The sequence below is a fragment of the Monodon monoceros genome, unplaced genomic scaffold (genome assembly GCF_005190385.1).
Source record: "Monodon monoceros isolate NGI ecotype Baffin Bay Population unplaced genomic scaffold, NGI_Narwhal_1 Super_Scaffold_12, whole genome shotgun sequence".
NCBI classification, from domain to species: domain Eukaryota; kingdom Metazoa; phylum Chordata; class Mammalia; order Artiodactyla; family Monodontidae; genus Monodon; species Monodon monoceros.
In genome coordinates, this window is record NW_021703768.1 from 52468203 (window position 1) to 52488880 (window position 20678).

At 36.8% G+C, this 20678-nt stretch overlaps 1 protein-coding gene across 3 annotated transcripts in view; it reads right to left on the minus strand.

Annotated features, from left to right (window-relative positions):
* The window catches only part of CENPK (centromere protein K), a 50122-nt gene extending 40074 nt beyond the window's left edge, over positions 1 to 10048 (minus strand). For 2 of the 3 annotated variants that reach the window (XM_029218814.1, XM_029218815.1), the window contains exons 1-3: positions 9900 to 10028; positions 7810 to 7866; positions 4344 to 4416 (exon numbers count right to left, since the gene is read on the minus strand). In XM_029218814.1, the coding sequence (XP_029074647.1) occupies positions 4344 to 4416; positions 7810 to 7866; positions 9900 to 10016 (247 nt within the window). In that variant the 5' untranslated portion in view covers positions 10017 to 10028. Of the gene's footprint in view, positions 1 to 4343; positions 4417 to 7809; positions 7867 to 9899 lie in introns of all 3 variants that reach the window. The other variant, XM_029218813.1, reaches the window with a different exon arrangement.
* Positions 10049 to 20678: the final 10630 nt, after the last annotated feature.

Here is a 20678-nt window from a genome sequence, read left to right on the forward strand (position 1 = left end):
AGCCTCAAAAAACAATGACACAGGAAACATTCTTTTATTTATGTCTTTATGGTGCTCTCATTCCTGTGGGATAGATTCTCAGAAAGTGAATTTCATAGAAGGAAATGTGTATTTTGAATTTTAAAACAGGATGCTAGATTCTTTTAATTTTTCTAGAAGCAATGAACAAGAAACAGCAAAAGATACTATAAACTCTTCTAAAATTTTTGCCAGTCTAATGAGTATAAACTAATATTCCTTAATTAATTTACATAGCAAAATCAAATCCCTTACACTTAGAAAAGTTCAACTCATACTAAGAAAAGTTTATCTTTCCTAATGAAGTGCTATTTAAATTTCTCAAATGATATGCTACTGAAACTTTCTAAGCTATTTGCCATTCTAGAGGGTTTTCTAATAGAAAAGAACTATGTACTTCATAGGCCCTGTATTAGAACTAATTATAGGTAGCCCTAGGATGGCTATACAATGAAAAGGATTCTAAAAACATAAAGTTCAAAAATCTCCCTCTTGGAGAGTGTGGCCAAAAGTAGCACTTCAATGCTAAAACAATCATTTCAACAGATACAATATGACAGGCTCTAAGAATATAAAGATTTTAATAATCTTTCCAGTGTGGCAGTGTACAGGATTCACAACCTTAAGCAAGGTGGGTATTTGACCAACAGGTCAGTGTGTTCAGTGCTGGCAGTACAAGGTTTGTACGTAAAAGATTATGAAAATAAGAAAAATAAAAATTTTAAATTCCCTGACATATAGCATCAAAAAGAATAAAATACTCAAGAACAAATTTAATTTAGGAAGCAAAGAACTTATATGCTGAAAACTACAAAATGTTGCTGAAAGAAATTAAAGACACACCAATGAAAAGAAAAAAACATCCTGTGTTCAAGGACTGTTAAAACTTAATGTTATTAAGATGTCAATAACACCCAAAGCAATCTACAGATTCAATGTAATCTCTATCAAAATCCCAATGATGTTTTTGTAGAAATAGAAAAATCCATCCTAAAATTCACATGGAATCTCAAGGGACTCCAAATAGCCAAAACAATCTTGAAAAAGAAGAACAAATTTGGAGGTCTCACGCTTCCTAATTTCAAAACTTACTACAAAGCTACAATAATCAAAACAGTGTGCTACTGGCATAGAAACAGAGATATAGACCAATAGAATAGAGAGCCCAGAAATAAAAATCCTCACTGTGGGGACTTCCCTGGTGGTCCAGGGGTAAAGAATCTGCCTTACAGTGCAGGGGATGCAGGTTTGAGCCCGGTCCAGGAAGATCCCACATGTCGCGGGGCAACTAAGCCAGCACGCCACAACGACTGAACTAGAGTGCCCCAACGAGAGGGCCCACGTGCCTCAAACTACAGAGCCCACATGCTCTGGAGCCCGTGCGCCACAACTACAGAGCCCATGTGCCCTGGAGCCCGCACGCCACAACTAGAGAGAGAAAACCCATAGGCCACAACTAGAGAGAAGCCCGTGCACCACAACAAAGACCCGACACAGAAAAAAAATAAATAAAATAAATAAATATTTTAAAAAATCCTCACTGTATGATCAATTGATTTTTTTTGAATTTTTTAATTTATTTTTTTATACAGCAGTTTCTTATTAGTTATCCATTTTATACATATTAGTGTATATATGTCAATCCCAATCTCCCAACTCATCACAATCCCACCCCACCTCCCCCCCACACCATCAATTGATTTTTGACAATGGTGCCAGGACAGTTCAATGGGGGAGAGAACAGTTTTCTCAACAAATGGTGCTGGGAAAACTAGATAATATACATGCAAAAGAATGAAGCTGGACTTTCAACTTTTCATTAAGTTTGAAAATTTCTAAAATTAATAAAAAAAATTCTTGATCAAGAGGTAAAAAGTCTATTTTAATAAAACTAGTGGATTGATGATAAAGGCCTAAAGTAAATCTGTGGCAGTAGGGCTCAATATTTAATGACCAGCTATATGTGAAATGGGAAAATCTAGAAGAGTCTAAAAGGACTCTTAAATTTGTAGCTGATCAAATAGATTCCATTCATTGTGTCAGGGAATGGCAATCAGTTCATGAATCTGAGGCATCTGTAGAATAATTTGGAAAAGAAGTCTAGAAGGTAGAAAGATATATAAGTGTGATATTACAGAGAAGTCTGGTTTGGATATACAGACTTGAAAGTTGTTGTGGAAATTGTGTGTCCTCTCCCTATCCCCCCACCCTCTCCCACCCCACCCAAAATCAGATTTTGACGCCCTAATCTCCAGTACCTCAAAATGTGACTATATTGGGGCTGGATCTTTTAAGAGGTAATTAAGTTAAAACAAGGTCATCGGGATGGGCCTTACTCCATTATGAATGGCATTCTTATACAAAGAGATTAGAACACAGACAGGTAACCGTGTGAAGACCCAGAAAGATGATAATCTATTACGCAAGGAGAGAGGCCTCAGAAGAAACCAACCCTGCCAACACCTTGATCTTGGACTTCTAGCCTCCAGAATTGTGAAGGAAAAAAAAATCTTCTGTTGTTTAAGCAACTCAGTCATGCTACTTTGTTATGGCAGCACTAGCAAACTAATATAGAAGTCATTAATACAGATATAATCCATAAAAACAGCAGCAGAAAATATAATGTTGAAATAGCATATAGAGTAAGAAGCAAAAATCGCTGAACACAGTCAACTGGAGAACACCAACATTTTAATAGCAGAGTATGAGCAGTCTCTGAGATGCCCAATATAATGCTAGAGGAGGCAATAAGATAAACAGTTGAAAGCAAATTAAAATAAAAATTGTATACACATACCTATCTGATGTGCTGAAATTAAAAAAACTACAAGGTGAGGACTTCGCTGGTGGTGCAGTGGTTAAGAATCTGCCTGCCAATGCAGGGGACACGGGTTCGAGCTCTGGTCCAGGAAGATCCCACATGCCGCAGAGCAACTAAGCCCGTGCACCACAACTACTGAGCCTGCATGCTGCAACTACTGAAGCCTGTGCACCTAGAGCCTGAGTTCAGCAAAAAGAGAAGCCACCGCAATGAAAAGCCAGCACACTGCAACGAAGAGTAGCCCCCGCTCACTGCAACTAGAGAAAGCCCACATGCAGCAACGAAGACCCAATGCAGCCAAAAAAAAAAAAAAAGACTACTACGTAGTAGTGAAGACACAAAACAATGGTGGACATTGGCATGAATATAGTAGTTTAAAACAAGAATGCAGATAAAATTGGGAAGAGAATGAGGAGAAAAGAATCCCAATAACTGGGATAGAGAATGGAGAGTAAACTAAGAAGGGATGGGGGGGACCTAAAAGAAACAGGACAGAGGGGCAGGAGAAAGCAGAAGGGAGACGTAAATGAAAAAAGAGGGTACAATCCATATATAAGACCAAATACAGACATACATACCACATAAAGGAATGTAGGCTTTAATAATAGAAAAATATCTCCTAGTTGGGTATTATAACTACAGATTTTTAAGGCTTTTTTTTTTTTTTTTAAATTTATTTGGCTGCACCGGGTATTAGTTGTGGCACGCAGGATCTTCATAGCAGGATGCAGGATCTTTAGATGAGGCATTCAGGATCTTTAGTTGCAGCATGCGGGATCTAGTTCCCTGACTAGAGATTGAACCTGGGACCCCTGCATTGGGAGTGTGGCGTCTTAACTACTGGACCAGCAGGGAAGTCCCTTTTAAGCCATTTTCTATTGCTCAACCAAAGGCAAAAATATAGTTGGCCTCAGTTGGACAAGTCAAAAGGCAACATAAAATCTATGTGGCCCTTATGTAAGTAAGTATCTACAATAATTTCTCTCTTCCACTAAGTAAGTTTCATTCATTAAGAAACAATTTACAGTTTCTACTGAGCATATAAAACAGTGTCTCCGCCTGCTGATGCAGGGGACACGGGTTCGTGCCCCAGTCTGGGAAGATCTCACATGCTGCGGAGCGGCTGGGCCCGTGAGCCATGGCCACTGAGCCTGCGCGTCCGGAGCCTGTGCTCTGCAACGGGAGAGGCCACAGCAGTGAGGGGCCCGGTTACCACAAAAAAAAAAAAAAAAAGTGTCTATGAGGATACAATGATGGCTGTAATAAAATCTCCATAATCAAGATTACTATATTCTAATGTCAGGCAGATATGTTCATCTATAATAATAATGAAGTATGAAATAATGTGTGTAAAAAAAGAAAAATAACGTGACTTCCTAATAGCAATGGAAATTATTAGGCAATTTCAAGAGGGTAAATGGACCTTGAATTCTTCTTGTGAATATTAAATTAACTCACCATTAATTTGTTTACAAAAATATAAGCCTAAAAATAAGAATCTTACTTTCAGGAGTTTCTTTCTGCCATTGACTGAGTTCAGCAGTCAAACATTTCACTTGAATAATTAATAATGACAGCTATTTAAAAAAAAGAACAAGAGAATAAAACAAAGTCATTTCTTGTGGAATATTCATATTTATTCATAGATGAAAGTGTAGACAGTCTTAATACTTTAACACAAGTTCCTAACATAAATGGTTAACACAATAGCAATCAAAACTATAAAAAATTATCACTACTAACAGAATTTTCCTTTAAATGGCTTATAAGTTGCCATTACACCAGCAATACAGTATTAAAAATGATCAATTCTAACTTCACCATTCAACCTAAAAAAACCTAAGTACATTAAGTTTATTCCCTAAATTAATATTCTTTTAAAAAAGAATGTTATTTCTTACCAACATTTTTAAAACAAATTTGCTTTAAATATGCTTTTTTTTTCCTTTCTATGCACTTTCAGAAAAATTGCAAGTATGTTTAGCTGAGCAGTTAAAAATAAGTTTAAATATCAATACATATATAAAGACAATTATAAAATGAGACTGGTTCCACAAATCACATATAAAAACCAGTTTTACTACACAATAGTTTGTAAACCATGTACCCCTTTAGCCAAAAATAAATTAGTATAAATATTTCTAATATTAGGTGATTCCAATCATTGTAAATTTGATAATTATAAATCTGTGTGATAAATCTGTTGCCTGATCAGACCATAAAATTAAAACTTATGCATGCTTAAATTTCAGAACATTTTTTATCTCCTCTATATAATTTTTATACATAGACAAACAGATCAAAAATTTACATTTCAAAAATGCAATAGGTATTCCTGTAATATTTATACTAAAAGGACACCAAGTACTCTTTTTTAACAAATTTTTATGACGCAGAGTGGGGAGCTCAAAGACCCTGCTCTGGATCATAACACTGGCTGTTGAACAGTCAGAGAAAAAAACCCTAGTCTCTTTGAAAGATTTATATAATTATATAAAAATGCATTTACAGGTATTAAAATTTTTACCAAAAAAGAGTTTAACATTATTTTCTTAGAGATAATTAAATAAGAATGTAAAAAAGTTTTTTGTGAACTATACAGTGATTTATAAATGTTAATTATTATTATTACTAGAAAAGGATAACAAATACTTAAAAAGTACTATTTAAACTAGGCAAAACTATCATAGTGATAAGGTATCTATATCACTTTTCCTGAACATATTAGATTGAAATACATAAAATTACTGATACTTATTTTTGAACCTATTAAAAAACTGTAATTTAACCTCTTACTATACTGATGAAATTCAGCTCTTACCTTCTAAAGCCCAGCTAAAGCAAACACCCAAATTATTTCTGATACTGATATAAAATTAAACCCTTTCTGAAAAAAAAATAACAGTAGTATTTCTAAAGTGATTTAAACACACATATTTGAGAAATCCTGCCATTTTCTCATTTAAATATCTAACTTCTTGCTTTGGAAAATGGATTGAGTTTTAATATTGAAGTTTTGAAGTTAACAGATATGTCAAAAAGAGTTAACAAAGCAAGCCTGAAATTATGCTTAAAGGCCTGCTTGGAAGGTTGGCCCTTGGCTGGCATCTGGCTTCAGAAGGTTCCCACCAACCTAACTCACAAGAGTGGCTCTCTGTGCCTAAAGTGTGAGAAAATACAATTTATGCTAAACACCTGCTTTCCTCCTGAGAGTCTGGTATTTTGATAACTGCTAGGCAAGGGGTGCCTATGTGACTATCCCCCACAAAAAACTCTGGGCTCTGAGTCTCTAATGAGGTTCCCTGGTAGACAACATTTCACACTCATTGTCACAACTCATTGGGGTAATTAAGCACGTCTTGTGTGACTCCACTGGGAAAGGCTCCTGAAAGCTTGTGCCTGGTTTCCTCTGAACTTCAACCCATGCTTCTTTTCCCTTTGCTGATTTTACTCTGTATCATTTCAGTGCAATAAATCCCGGCCATGAGTACGACTATGAGTACTGTGAGTGTTCCTAGAGAATCATCAAACCTGGGAGGAATATTAGGGATCTCTAACAAAATAGGAAAAGACATTTTGTGGATTCTTTAGATAATGCTATTATTGACTATCTCAGGATACTGATTATTTACAACTACATAAGCACTTCCCTCAAAACCAAGTGTTTGGCTTACTACCTGAAAATCATTCAGGAAACTTACAGACTTCATCCCTAGTGACGCTGATTCAGTAGGTCTCAATTTCTACAACATAAGAACCACATTTCCCAAGGAAACCAGATAATTATTTATTTATTGTACAATATTTTTCCAAATAAAATATTCAGTTTTACCCTGTATAAAAGAACACTATTTATTTATTGATGGATAAAAAGCTTTTTACAAAAGATGGCTTAATTTTTTTATCACCAATTTTTAAAGATCTGGTGTAATAGGCACTTCCAAAAGTGACAAATTAGTTTTTTCCTCTTTCTCTCTCATTCTCATTTATTACTGAGTATTATTATGCTCACAGGTTTTTATGTTTTCACATCATTATAATCAATTGAAGCCATTATTTCTTTTAATGCTCACATGATACTAAATTTGGACAGCCAAGTGCCTTCAATTGGTTCCAATGTCTTTTGACATGCTCCCACTAGTTTTGGAGAACTTTCATTGGAATTATTTGTATATTTAAATCTTTTCTTAGAATTTTTATCACTAAAACATTTTTAACTTTTTATATGGTCAAATGCATCTAAGTTTTCTTTTACCATGTCTAAATTTCTATTATCAGCCGAGACATTTTCCCCTGGTCTCTAACTAGATTGCACAAATAGTCTCCAGCTTTTCTTGTAAGATTTTCATAGCAATTCATCCAGAATTTATGTTTATATAATGAAAGATAGAAGTCCAATTTTATTTTCTCCCAGATGGATATACAGTTGTACCACTATCATTTATTAACTAATTCATCCCTTTCCCAAAGATTGGAACTATAATCTTTGTCATATTTTAAATTCTTAAACTGTTGCACTGAACCACTGGTTTATCTCTAAACCAATTCCATAGGTCTTTGCATTTTGAAATGAATATTTTAATCCTTTTATTAAGCTTAGGGTAAAATCAGTTAAGATTCCACACAGACAGTAAAATAACTGTGGCTACTGCACCTAACACAAAGTACGACAGTCTTTGTTCTAATTTTTAACACGGTATCATAATAGCAGCCAATGAGTAATTCACTCGAAGTTGAATGTATGTGTAGTTGTTAAAAGATAAATGATAAAGAATTTATTTATAACAGATTATTCAAAAAGTTTTTAAAATACTCCTCTTAAATCAGAAAGAGTAGAAAATTTTCCAAATCATTAAGCATACAGGTATTAACAAAGCTATTATACTTGGCATAAATATAGATGACACACTTCTTATCTAAAACAATAAATTCCACTTACCTACTTTTCGGAAGAACAAAAAGAATCATACCTGAGCATTTGAATCAGTGAGTGTCTCAGTTCCAACAAGCGATAATTTGTTCTGACACTTGATTTAAAAAGTAAAGAAAAACAAGTCACACACTATACACCACAAACAATTCCTTTTCCTTGTCCTTTTATACCAATGTAATATTCCTCTAAAACAATATACAAATATCTGATATATGAGAAGAGTTTGTTTAAATTCTTTACTTCCTAAGCAAGAGGATCAGGAAGGCAGCCAAATAGGACCCAAAGTGAACAGATCAAAAGTAAAAGTGGGGCTTCCCTGGTGGCGCAGTGGTTGGGAGTCCACCTGCTGATGCAGGGGACACGGGTTCATGCCCTGGTCCGGGAGGATCCCACATACCGCGGAGCGGCTGGGCCCATGAGCCATGGCCGCTGAGCCTGCGTGTCCGGAGCCTGTGCTCCACAACGGGAGAGGCCACAACAGTGAGAGGCCCGCGTACCGCAAAAAAAAAAAAAAAAAAAAAAGTAAAAGTGGTTGCTTAACTCAACACAGAATGAAAAGATGAGCATAAGAAAAACAAAAACAAAAATTAATAGCTAGGGTGAATTAGAAACGAGATAATGGAAAAATGGGAAATAAAAGAACAAGGGGGAAAACATTACAGAAAGATAACAAAAGAGGTAAGAAGATAGTTAAGATCATAAGAAAATAAAGCCATCAGGAGACATTGTTACTATGCCATTAAAAAAAAATCCATAATTGTTAATAGTGATTATATCTGAGTAAAAATATGGGCAATTAAAATTTTATTTGTGCTTATTTCTAGGTGCAGTATTTTTCCATCAAAAAAAATTTCAGTTTTTTTAATTCAAATTTCTATATCGAAAAAATTTCCAAAGCAATACAAATTATCTTGAAAATACAGTAATGATACAGAGTACCAAGGATATATGTTAAAAAAAAATTTTTTTTTAAAAGAAAAAAATCCCACTAACCTGCCTTGATCATGAAACCTTACTGGGAAGAATAGGATGTAAAAAATGTCTGTGGCCTATATTATACATTACACTATTTTAAGTAAAACAAATTTTTACCAGCATACTATAGTGCACCAGAAGTGATTCTACCCCAGTAACTCAGAAAATGTACATACACTTCAAACACAACGTTTTCTAAATTAATTCATATTTTCACTCAAACTCCATAAGTATGTGCTCTCCCCCTTTATATTCTCTATCTTGGGAAATAACCTCACCAACCACTCAATAGCCCAAACCAGGAACCTGAAACTGTCTGTAATTCCCCCTCCCCATTTCACAACAATTAACCTCCAGGTCCTTTTGGTCCAAACTTCTTAGCATCTCTTGAATCCATTTTTCTATTTGCAATGACAAGACTTAGGCTTCAGTACTTCTTACAGGACTACTACTAGAGACTCCTAAATATTCTTTCTTTGTATAGTCTCACTCTTCTGCATTCCATCTTCTTCAAAACCACCGGTTATTTTCTCAATCAAGATATCTCATCAGGTCACTTCATGTCTATAATCCTTTAATCATTCCCCATAATATACATTCAACAAAATCCTTCATGTGTTGCCCCTAATTACCTCTCCAAGTCTCACTCTACATATCCTTCTTCTCCTAATTTACATGTCATACTATTCTACTTAGAGTTCTCTAAACTCTCCCAACATTTATATATTTTGTTCTTTCTGCTTTGTATACCTCTTCCACTTTCACAGGCTAACTCCTATTTATTCTTTAGAAATGAACTCAGTTATTTCCTCTTTTAGAAAGCTATCTTTGGCCCCTTCAGTCTAGGCTTAGTACTCCTCCTAAGTATAGTCTTTGAACTTTACCACCACACTTCTAATATAATTTGTTATTGCTTCCATTAGATGATAATCTTCTTCAGGGTAGGGACTGCCATAATTTTTTCTCTTTCTACAGCTCACCTAGTATAAAGTTTCTTAAATGAATGCTTATAGGTCTAAAAAATATATAAGTATTTATCATATAATGGCTTTCAGAATCCAGCATAATTATTTCTTTCCTAAGTCTATTATTGAAATGGAATCAATCTTATAGTAAGTAATTGGGATATCACTTTCATGTCTTGATACTTACTTCTTCCATATCTTTCCACATTTCTTCACATTTTTTAATAAGCTCTTCTTCAGCATCTGTAACATCTTCCACATCTGTAGTACTATCTGGATCTAGATGTTGCTGATTCACTGACATGTGCCTTGTGATTTTTCTTAGCCTTGTGAGAAAAACTAAAGTATAAAAAATACTCATTTAATTAATATTTGTTGAATACCTATTACCTGTCAGATACTCACCTAGGCGCTAACGATGTAACAGTGAAGAAAATAGGCAAAAATTCCTCCAACCATGGAGCTTACATTCTAGGTGAGGAAAACAGAATAAACTAAAAAGATTAAAATAAATATAAAGAAGCTATAATAAAAAGATTTAAAAAATATAGTGTTGCATATCAAATAATTTGTAAGTACAATGAAGAAAAGCAAGACAAGGAAGAAACACAGGGAGTGCTGAGACAGGGGCAATGTAATTTTACGTAAGGTGGTCATATAAGGTCAATGAGAGGTTGACAACTTAGCCAAAACATGAAGGAAACAAGGAAGTAAGACCTGTGGATATTTAGGGAAAGAGGCTCCAGGCAGAGGGAAATGTAAGTACAAAAGCCTTGGGGAAGGAACATGACTGCTGTGTCCTAAAGCAGTAAAGTAGCCACGGTGATTAGAGCAGAGTAAAGCAGAGAATACAAGATGAAGTCAGAGAGATAATAAGGATGACATCATGTGGGCTTTGCAAGTCATTTTAACGATATAGGCTGGGATGTTAAGTGATTAGAGGGTTTTGAACAGAGGGATGACATGATTTGAATTGCATTTTAACATTATAACTCTGGATAACTACAGCCAGTAAGGAGAGAAGTAGGAAAACCAGTTAGAAAGTTACTGCAATGATCCAAGTAAGATGGGGACCAGCATAATATTGAGAGAGTACAAAATGTCCAATTCTAAATATATTTCCAAGATAGAGCCAAAAGGATTTCCTAGCAGTCTGTTTATAGAGTGTCAAAGAAAGAGATGAATCAATTATTATTTTAAAAGTTTGGGCCTAAGCAATTGGAAAGACGGAGTTGCCAGTTACTGAGATGGGGAAGATGATAGAAGAAACATATTCAGCAAGGCATGAGGTGATGCTGATGAAGAATCCAGTTCAGGACGTGCTAAATTTAAGGTATCTATTAGCGGGGCTGCTATTTAGGCAACTGGATATACATGTTTGCAGTTCATGGGAAAGTTTCGAGCTAGAATTTGAGAGTCACCCCCATACAGATATTTAAAGCCATGAGGCTAGGTGAGATCAGAAAAGGAAGAGTGTACGGATAGAAATGAGAAGAGTTCCAGACCTGGAGAGACTGAAGAGATGAGGAAACAGTCTGAGAAGGAGTGACCTAAATAGTCTGAGAAGGAGTGACGCATAAGGTAAAAGGAAAAAAAGAGTATGATATCCTGAACTCCAAGATCAGTGTTCAAGGAAGGAGTGATGAACTATCAACTACTAGTGATAGGTCAAGTAAGATAAAAACAGAGAATTGACAATTTACTTGGCAATATGGTTAAGGGACTGTATTTTCCAAAAATAGTCAGCAATATTTCAGGTTGTCACTCCCCAACAAGAGGCAGAGCCTCTTTACCCTCCCCCTTGAACCTGAGTATGCCTTTCTGACTACTTATATGAATAGAATACAATGAAAGTGATGTCACATGACTTCCAAGACTAAGTCATAAAAGGCTTACATCTGTCTCTCTCTCTCTCAGAATACTCACACTTGCAACCCAGCCATGCTATAAGGAAGCCCAAACTAGCACAAATAAAGGGACCACTTGGAGAAGCCCACACTGAAACACTGTGGTTCCCAGCCAAAAGCTAGCATCAACCATCAGACACGCATGTGAACAAATTTTCTGATGATTCAGCCCCCAGGCTTTGAGTCTTCTAGATAAGAACCCAGACATTGTGGAGCAGAGACAAGCTGTCCCTGCTATGTCCTGTCTGAACTCCTGATGCAAGAATCACTGAACACAATAAATGGTTGTTTTACATCTCTGTTAATGAATGCAAGTCTGTGTGCCAGACACACAGTGAGGCCAAACAATACACAAACACGTCAGAGTTCGGAGCAGAGAAAGGTTTATTACGGGGCCATGCAAGGAGACTGGTGGCTCATCCTTAAAAACCCGGAACTCCCTGAAAAGTTTCAGCAAAGCCCTTTTATAGGAAAGGTGAGGGATGGGCATGGTTAGTTGTTGCAAACTTTTTCAAGTCGGGTCCTTTGTTCTTGAGGTCAGGTCATGGTCAGGTCACGATGTTCCCATAAACCTCCAACAAAACAAACGTTATTCTCTGTTCTGACAAGAGAGGGCAAGGTCCCAAGGCTCAACTTTCACCCTCCAAGGTCCAGGCCCTGGCTAAGAGAAGGGGGTTATCCTGCCCCCCTGTGTGGGGGCGTGTACCTGCCCAGGAGCACGCCAGTTATCCTGCCCAGGAACGTCCATCCTGCACCCAGTCTGGGCCCTCCCGCCAGTGCCCAGGCCTGGCTGAAAAGACAGATCTCAGCTGGCGGCGCCCTCAGGGCCAGGTCCCCAGACCCTGCCCAGCCATCATCACCAAGGGAGCAAGGCGCCCAGGACCCAACCTGCCCTCAGACTCCTCAGGCCATCCAAACCAGGTTCCTCGGACCGTGACCCATGGAGGCTGCCACCACCATTAGGTCGAGGAGGTAGGGATAGAGCAGAGGTTCACTGCTGCTTCAAGGCCTGGGCCTGGCCAATGGGTGGCCAGGGCGAGGGCTCTGGAGCTCAATGGGACACAGCCCTTAGCCTGTCCCTGGGCCCCCCAGCTCACCCACCAGCCTGAGGCCCGAGGGTCTGGGGAGAAGCCCACAGTCCGCCTGATACTGCACTCTCTGCCGCGAGGACCACTGCAAGACTGACCATTGCTGGAGCAGGACCTCTAGCTGCCATGCTAATAGTCGTGCCCCAATGGCTGCACACCTGCCCCACTCCTATTACATAAGTTTTGGAGTAACTTGTCACACAATTTCATTAAAGTAAATAACAAAAATGGAGGTCATTGTTAACCTTCATAAAAGTAGTTTCAGAAGAATGGTGGAAGTGAAAGCCTGACTGAAGTAGACTCAAGAGAGAATAGAAGGCAAAGAATTGGACATATCCAGTATATAAAACATTTTCAAGAATTTTCTCCTCTAAAGGGAAGAAGTGAGGTACCAGCTGTAGTGAGATATGGGTTGGAGTTTTTTGCTTTCTTTTTTAAGTTAGGAGGAAATACAGCATCTTTATATGATACAGTAAGAGAAGCAAACATTGCTGATGCTGAAGAGAAAGGAGAGGAAAGAGAAGAATTAGATCTAATACACGAGTAGAGGGGTTGGCTTAAGATAGATATACATACAGTTCATCTATTTTAATGGGAAGGTAGGCAGAATATTAGGGGCACAGATACAGACAGGTAGGTGAATAAATGTGTTGGTAGGAGCTTGTGCAAGTTCTACTTGGATTGCTTCTCTTTTATTAATGAAATGGTAACTAAAGTCATCAGCTATAAATGAAGATGGGGAAAAAGCATTGGAGATTTAAGAACAAAAAAAATGTATAAAATAGATATATAAGAGAGTGGAAGAGGGTAAAACAGTAGGATTACTAGATAACATTAAACGCCCACTTGAGATTAGTAGTCATGAATTTAAAGTGAAAGTAGAACATAGTTGTGTGTTTTCCTCTATAGTGTAACAGCATAGGTGAAGACAGAGACAAAGTGAAAGAATGACAAAGTCTCTCAGGTATGACCAGAGGAGTGAGTAGCTAAGATAAGATGGAGAATATAACCACTGGAGAAAAGGAGGTCAAGAAAAAGAGAGGCCAGGTTATTTGAAAGATCATCTATATGGATATTAAAATCACCAAGAATTACGACAGTATTGCAGGAGAGGGACAGTATTACGACAGTATTGCAGGAGAGGAGCTAAAAATCAAGGACTGAAGGAGCCTGACATAATCCTGCTAGATAACTGCTGCAAGGAGAAATGATCGGTGGTACAGTCTGATGGCATAAGATTCAATGTTGGGTAACTTTAAGGAGGTGGACAGAGCAATAAAAAACAATGAGGATGTCTATCCCACAACACCAAATGCAAACCAGAATAACCCACCCCCCCAAAATACTTCTTTCATATGAAACTTAAATTTTATATTGCTTAATATATGACTTATCAACAGAGAGCTTTTAAAAACGTAAATAGATATGTCATAGATTGGAGGACTCCATTTTGTAAAGATGTAAATTCCTCCCAAGTTGATCTATTCAATCTTATTTCAAAATTCTAAGAGTTTTTGTTTGTTTTTGTGGCACTTAACAAACTAATTCTAATTCATATGGACGTACAAATGACCAAAAACAGCCAAGACACTCATGAAGATTAAGATGGGAAGACTTGCCTTACCACGTGTTAAATTTATTTAAAAACTATACTAATTATGATAGTGTTCAATCAGCACATAGACAGGCAATTGAACAATGGAACACAATACAAAACCTTTCTAGAGTCACACATTTACAACCTATGATATACACTGCTTTTTTTTTTTTCAGGTATATTTTGGCCCAAACACACCTCCCTCATTCTTTTTAACAAATGCATAGTATTTGTGGGGAAAAATAAGCCTAGATATATGTCTCAATCTTTATACTACTCCTCCATCCCTCAAAAAATCCAAACCATAATAAAGAACAGGGAGAAAACATTTTTTAGATCTTGGATTAGGAAAGACCTTTCTAGACAAAACTAAGTAAAATCACTGTATAAAATTTTTAAAATTCCAAATGGACAAAAATATCATTAAAAAGTTAAAATTTAAAACCCCAAAACTTAAGAAATTTGTAATATACTTGGCACCCAAGACCTAATTTCCTTAATGAATAATGAATGCCCACAAATTAATAAGAAAAAACCAAAAACCAATCATAAAAGAAAAAACTAAAAAAGTGATCACTATAAAAGTCAGGCTATTAATTATTGGGTTGGCCAAAAAGTTCCTTTGGTTTTTAAGTAAAAAAAAAGACACATTTTTCACTTTTACCAAGAACTTTATTGAACAACATAGTCACCCTTTTGTTCCACTACCTTCTGCCATTTTTTAGGCAACTTCATAATTCCATCTTCCCAAAACTTTTTACCTTTTTGAGCAAAGAACTGTTCCAGGTGCCTTTACAGTCTTCCAGGGAATTGAAATTTTCTCCATTAAAAGAATTTTGTAAAGACCGAAATAAATGGAAATCTGAAGGTGCAGTGTCTGGTGAATATGGCAGATGAATCTGAACTTCCCAGCCAAGCTGTAACAGTTTTTGCCTGGTCATCAAAGAAACATACAGTCTTGTGTTATCCTGCTGGAAGGTTATGCATTTTCTGTTGACTAATTCCGGACACTTTTTGTTGAGTGCTGCTTTAAGTTGGTCTAATTGGGAGCAGTACTTGCTGGAATTAATTGTTTGGTTTTCCGGAAGGAGCTCATCATAGAGGACTCCCTTCCAATCCCACCAAATACACAACATCAGCTTCTCTGGATGAAGACCAGCCTTTGGTGTGGTTGGTGGTGGTTCATTTAGCTTGCCCCACCATCTCTTCCGTTCCACATTTTGTACAGTATCCACTTTTCATCACCTGTCACAATTTGTTTTAAAAACAGAACGTTTTCATTATGTGTAAGTAGGGAATCACATGGGGAAATACGGTCAAGAAGGTTTTTTTCGTTTAACTTATGTGGAACCCAAACATTAAAGCAATTAACATAACCAAGCTGGTGCAAATTATTTTCAACACTTGATTTGGATATTTTGAGTATGTCATCTATCTCCTGCGTGGTATGACGTTGATTGTTCTCAATGTCTCAATTTGACTGCTATCAACTTCAACTGGTCTACCCGACTGTGAAACATCGTCCAGCGAGAAATCTCCAGCATGAAACTTTACAAACCACTTTTGACATGTTCAATCAGTCACAGCACCTTCTCCATAAACTGCACGAATCTTTTTCTGTGTTTCAGTTGCGTTTTTACCTTTCTTGAAATAATAAAGCATGATATGCAAAAATGTTGCTTTTTTTCTTCCATCTTCAATATTAAAATGGCTACACAAAAATTCACCAATTTTGTTAAGCTTTTTTTTAAATGCACGAAGATATGACAGCTGTCACAATACAATCTAACAAAATTGTTTCAAAATACAACTAAGCGCTATAGGGCCATTGTAGGGAAAAAAAACGAACAAATCTTTTGGCCAACCCAATACTTTTGGAGGGAGGGAGAGAGGAGGTAAAAGGAGGTGGGGAGCTCTGATTCGGATGGGTCAAGTGGAGAGACTTCCGAAGTGATTATCAAAATTTTATTTCTTAATCTGCATGGTGATAAAGGTGTTCGCCTTATAACAATTTATAAACTTTATATTTATTTTGTGTGGGGCTTTTCACATCTGTATGGTATTTGCAATAAAAAGGCAAACAATAAAAACAATCTAATAGAAATGAGTAAAGAACACAAATGCGGAATTAAAAAAAATTATCTTTTGAATATAGAAAAATGCACTTATCCTTACTCATAAGTCATAAAAATACAAATTAAACAAAAGTTATTTTTCATTCAGATTAGCAATAATGAAAAAATTAATAAAAAACAATATTGGCAAGAGTGTAGAACAAAAGGCATGCACTGTTTGTAGACCAATCCCTTTGTAGGATAATTAGCAATATCCATCAAAATTTTAAATACATTTATCTTTTGACCCAGAAATTCTACTCCTAGGAATAATCCTACAGATAGATACATTTGCATAAGTCTACACAGGTATGCTTACTGCAACATTATCTATAAAAAAACTTTATGGGAGTGAACTCTTCAATCAGACTGTCTTGGATTAAATTCTGGCTTCAATACTTACAAGCTGTATGACCTTGGACAAGTCACTTAAACTATCTGTGCCTTGGTTTCCTTATCTGTAAAATGAAGATAATATTACTCTATAGGATTGTTATGACAATTAAATGAGTTAATATACGTAAAGCTCTTAGAACTGTGCCTAGCATATAAAGAACTATATCGGTATTGGCTATTAACATTAATATTAATGTTAATAGCCAATACTGAATGTCAGCTAGTAGAAAGCTGGTTAAATAACTTATGCCATATCCAAAAATGTTTACACTAAACATCTTCCTTGCTACACACAAAAGATACAGTTAAGTTCACAAAGCCATAAACAGTCATTAACAATTTTTGACTTTTTTGCTTAAAAATATTCTAACATTATATAAATATTTGTTTTAAATATACCTTAATTTAGAAATTAAGTGCAAATTGAACTTTCCCTGCTTTGTAGAATACTAACCAATAAAATACATTATCAGCATGCAAAATGTGAAAGTCTGTGTGTGTGTGTGTATGTGTATATAGATATTCAACAAGTTAGCTGAATGTGCAGCTCAATGTAGCATTAGAATACAAATAAATAAAATCGCTTAAGGGTTTAAATTTATCCTTTCCCCACAATTTGTATCCTTAAATCTACCTTTCTGTAAAGACAACAAGTCAATCTTTTGAGATCCTCAGTTGGTACTACAATTTTGAATCATTTACTAAAGAACAATAGTGCTATATTTAGGGATACTATGGCATACAAACTTAAAAGATCTAATGCCAAGACCTAATACTAATTAAAGAACCTCATACTATCATTGAAAAAAGAGTAATACACATGAAATCAAGTAACAGAAAGTACCCATGTAATTCTAAGCTGTATTCATTTATACAACACATCATCTTAATGTGTGCTGTTTGTCAGACACTATGGCTCTAGCTGTGTAGGTGAAAAAGTCTCTGGCCTCATGGAGCATACATTTTCATTGAAAAGAGACAATATAAACAAATGGACAACTAAATACCTGATACGATTTCAGGTAGTTAGAAGTGCTATGATGTGGTAAATTATACAACAAAGACTGCAAGTGCTTTCAGAATTCACAATAGAGGAGATCAAAGAAATCTACCTGTAAAAACGAATGGCTTAGTACAGTGCTCAGTACACAGTACTAACTCCCTAGAATGATAATGATTAAGGCTAGATTTGCTGTGGAGATGCTCTCAAGGCATTAGAAACAAGATTGGAGGCAAGTATGAGCATGTAAAATTTGTGAGACACAAAAGAAACTGGTCTGATTAGAGCAGAAGACAAAGAAGAAACAAGACTTGCAAGGTAGGACGTGTCAAATAATGGGAACCTTTAAAATTTAGGGAAAAAAACTTTAAGAAGTATTTCCTATGGGCAGTTACTTCCCTGTATCTGGGATCCACCTCAAAGCAAAAGTGAAGAAGAGACTTATCTGGTTTGAAATAGGCAACCAGAAGGCTTTCAGTAGGCTTTTGGAAGCAGTGTTTTATGGAGGGTATTTGACAAGTTATATTTATTGGATAAAAGAGAAGAGATTAAGGTTGTAAATTTTACACATAGATCAACGAAACAGAATAAAGAGCCTTGAAATAAGCCCACACATATATGGTCAAATAATTTATGACAAATGAGCCAAGAATATATGATGGGAAAAAGACAGTCTCCTCAATAAATGGTGTTGGGAAAACTGGACAGAATGAAACTGGATCACTATCTTACACCGTACACAAAAATTAACTCCAAATGGTTAAAAGACTTGAATGTAAGACTTAAAACCGCAAGACTTCTAGAAGAAAACATAAGTAGTAAGCTCCTTGACATCGGTCTTGGTAATGATTTTGGGGGTATGGCAAGAAAAGCAAAAATAAACAAGTAGGACTATATCAAACTATAAAGCCTCTGCACAGCAAAGGAAACTATTAAGAAAATGAAAAGGCAACCTATGAATGTGAGAAAATATTTGCAAATCATATATCTGATAGGAGGTTACTACCCAAAATGCATAAAGAACTCATACAACTCAATAACAAAAAGCAATCTTATTTAAAACTGAAAAGATCTAAACAGACATTGTTGCAAAGAAGACATACAGATGGCCAACAGTTATGTGAAAAGGTACTCAACACCATCAAGTAAATGCAAATCAAAACCACAATGAGATATCACCTCACACCTGTTAGAACGGCAATTATCAAAAAGATAAGAAAAAACAAGTGTTGACCAGGATGTCTAAAAAAAAAGGATCCCCTGTTCACTGCTGGTGAAAATGTAAATTGGTGTGGCCACTATGGGAAATTAATGAAGGTTCTTCAAAAAGGTAAAAATAGAACTACCATATGATCCAGCAATTCCACTTCTGGGTGTTTATCCAAAGAAAACAAAAACACTAATTCAAAAAGAAACATGCAGTCCCATGTTCATTGCAGCATTATTTACAATAGCCAAGATATGGAAACAACCTAAGCGTCCATCAACTGATGAATAAAGAAAGTGTAATACAGACAGATAACAAATGGATAGGTAAATTTTATCCAGCCATAAAAAGGAATGAAATCTTGTCACTTGCAACAATATGGATGGACCTTGGGGGTGTTATGCTAGGTGAAATAAGTCAGACAGAGAAAGACGTACCACATGATCTCACTTATATGGGGGACCTAAAAAAAAAAAAAAAAGCGCCAAGCTCAGAGATACAGAGAACAGATTGGTGGTTGCCAAAGATGGCAGGGGTGGGGGCGAATGGGTGAAGAGGGTTGAAAGGTACAAACGTAAAATAAGTAAGTCATGGGAATATAATGTACAGCATGGTGACTATTGTATATTTACAAGTTGCTAAGAGAGGAGACATAAAAATTTCTCACTACAGGGGGAAAAAACCAATTCTGTAACTATGTATAGTAATGGATGTTAACCAGACTAACTGTGGTGATCGTTTCGCAATATATACAAATATTGAATCATTATGCTGTACACCTAAAACTAATATAACATATGCCAATTATATCTCAATTTTTTTTTTTTTCTTTTGCGGTACGCGGGCTTCTCACTGTTGTGGCCTCTTCCGTTGCGGAGCACAAGCTCCAGACGCGCAGGCTCAGCGGCCATGGCTCACGGGCCCAGCCGCTCCGCGGCATGTGGGATCATCCCGGACCGGGGCACGAACCCGTGTCCCCTGCATCGGCAGGTGGACTCTCAACCACTGCGCCACCAGGGAAGCCCCTCAATTTTTTTTAATGGTAAATTTTGTGTTTTTACCACAATAAAAAAATTTTTTTGTTTTTTTTAAAGAAGAGAGTTTACGTCCAGAAGGCCATTAAGAGATGGAAACCTAGACCAGAATGAAGCCAGAAGGGTGAATGGTCCTGCCTGGGCCACTTAGCTTACCAGCCATGACTGGTTTTCTGCCCCATCCCTCCCCACCCCCTACGCCCCACGCCCCACAGTAACAACCGCTCACTACCTTCTTCAGAGACTGTGTGAAAGAAACAAGAAGCTCAGGAAAAAAGACATGTTTGGAGCACCTGAAGGGAAGCCCGCAAGTTAACCAATTCTTTCAATTCCCCAGCCCTGTGTCTTTCTGTCCTAACAGGTGGGATTCTAGAGCCGGAAAAGAACGGGACTCAAGGCCTGGCTAGACGTTAGGTATTCAGTTCCTCGGAGGTAAGGGTCCCACCACTGGGGCTGCAGCTCCATATCCTGGGAGTTACCAACCCCAGAGCAAGTTTCAACTGTTATGGCGCTCTCCCCGGCGCATCGCTTACCACCGCGCAGAGCCCCGGACTTCAGGTCGTCTCAGCCTACCGGAGACGCGGCTCTGCGGCCGAGGACTCGCGCGCGCTGATTTCTGATTG